The sequence below is a fragment of the Aplysia californica genome, unplaced genomic scaffold (genome assembly GCF_000002075.1).
Source record: "Aplysia californica isolate F4 #8 unplaced genomic scaffold, AplCal3.0 scaffold00701, whole genome shotgun sequence".
Taxonomy (NCBI): Eukaryota; Metazoa; Mollusca; class Gastropoda; order Aplysiida; family Aplysiidae; genus Aplysia; species Aplysia californica.
The window spans coordinates 343,306-345,599 of NW_004797971.1; the positions used below are offsets into that span (position 1 = coordinate 343,306).

Here is a 2,294-nt window from a genome sequence, read left to right on the forward strand (position 1 = left end):
ACACACACACACACACACACACACAAACACAAACACAAGAGTTTTACGAAACTTGCAACACAATTAGGTCATATAGGTGCTGAAGACAGAAGGTGTCACAAGAGAGTGACAAACACAAAAAAAAGGAGGAGAGATCAGTATGACAGACATTTGATAGGAAAGAAGGAGCAAACCACACGAGAGTACTTGCCAACAACCCACCATTAACAAACTTACAACACTGCCTTGTTACCACCTGTCATTTATGATGACATAAATAGTGGCCTAGTGGTTAGGCTCTCAGACTCGCAACCGTAAGGTCGTGGGTTCGAATCCCGTCAGGGGCCCAACGTTGTGTCCTTGGGAAAGGCACTTTGCACAAATTTTCCTCACTTCCCTCAGGTGGAAATGGGTACCCAGCTATAGACAGTGAACGATCTTGTCAGTTTGATAGTGTTTGAGCGCGTGAAATCCGCAGTTTACACTGTATGCTTCCGCGAAAGCCGAGAATGTTTCTGAGTCTTCTCAGAGGGTCTGCTGAGGTAATAATAGTTGTAAAGCGCATAGAGCATGCTCTTGAGCATGGATATGCGCTATCTAAATGCAATTACTATTATTATTACATAACCCTATTTTTGACAAAATTGACCCTTCTAAAAAAAACTTTGTGGAAATAAAAATAATTTCTGATATAAAGAAATATTTGCTTGCATCATGAACAACAGCAGAGTGAGTATTCCAAGTATATAAACATACACAGACACACAGTCTTTACCTTTCTTTCTCTTTCACCCCTTCTCTCACCTCAGTCGCTAATCCCCCCTCCCCCACCCCCCTAAGAAATAGTGTCTCTGGTTTGCATCTTCCATGAAATTGTCTACAGGAATATTCTGAGAGAATTTAATTGCCAATCATTAGAGAGAGACATCACTGATGACCAAAAAAAAAATGAAATCAGAGAAGAAAAATGTGGAACCAGTCCAAAAGACCAACAAGTAAGGCAGTAAGGAAAACAGACTGTGAAGCTAAATGCTGGCGGGTTTTCTGATGTAATATGCTTTCTTTTTCTTTTACACAGTCGTTATTGGCCCTAAGATCAAATTCATCATGAATTACGTCTGACATTCATCCCACTTGTGGTAAACTTGGTCTCATCAATAGAACCAGTTGGAAAGAACATGTAGGCGTCAAGGTATCATATGATCAAGGATAAGAGTACTCTTGGCTACTAGATACATATTACATTTGCTTTGGAACAAAGAACGTAGGAGAATATGATTTTTATGGCTTATCTCGAGGACACATGAAATCCTGGGAGCTTTTACTGTCCATAGAATAAGCACGTGTGTGTGTGTGTGTGTGTCCCCCCCAAAAAAAAACAACAACAACAACCCCCCAACAAAATTACGTGAACAGACCTTAATACGAGCTGTGGTGACCATCAGTTCAGACAAGGATTTCAAGGAAAACGGGACAACTGTAAGGGACGTCTGCATTGTGTTCAGTAGGGACACAAAGGTAAATGCCTGAAGAGAACAAAAGAATTAGTAAGACATAAAGCCAACTGAGGTTGGTGAAGCATACAATATCATATCATAAGTAGGAGACCATGTAATTCAAGACACGATCTGATCCACAAAACAACTGTGTCTTCTCAACACAGATAGACATTTTTAATCCAAAGATAAGGTAAGTAATAGTTTTATACACTTCTCTCTTTGAACAGAGAATAAAGTAAAATGAAATAAAATATTGCTTGATTTGTCCTCAGAAAGTTGTCTTGCAATGCCATATATGCAGATATGCAAATAAAACAAGTTCCATAAAACATATTAAGGAAAAGGGAAAGTGTCTTGCAGTATGGCAGACACCAGTAACCCCTAACATATAACAGCTTTTGTCAACTGACATCGGCTTAAAACTTTTACACAACTCTTTCTTCACCACTTGACTTGAGTCTCCTTTAAGACCCACTGCTTAAAATACTAGGCTCAAATCATAAACCTCACACTTACCTCTGGTGGAGTCAAGTTGTTCCCACTACCAACATATCCAACAAAGGTCAAGCAGCTGGCAATGATAGGAATTAGCATGGCTGATCCCATGGCAATACTCTGAGTGAAGACACTCTTTTCTAAGACAGCTCTCTCTTCGTCCCGAATCTCTGAAACAGGGGTTTCAACGAACAATACTTTTTTGAGAGATTAATATTTGTTTTAGTAAGATAAGATATATCTTTATTGTCCAGATCCTGGCACATTGGTTTGGTGTTTCACCACATGTAAACACACACACACACACACACACACACCGCA

General features: G+C 39.6%; 1 protein-coding gene across 1 annotated transcript in view; it reads right to left on the reverse strand.

The window, feature by feature from the left end:
* The window catches only part of LOC101853195 (multidrug resistance-associated protein 5), a gene marked incomplete in the record, with an annotated part of 48,079 nt that overhangs the window by 30,343 nt on the left and 15,442 nt on the right, over positions 1-2,294 (reverse strand). The window contains 2 exon segments of the mRNA XM_035972473.1: positions 1,398-1,505; positions 1,995-2,143. Of these exon segments, the coding sequence (XP_035828366.1) occupies positions 1,398-1,505; positions 1,995-2,143 (257 nt within the window).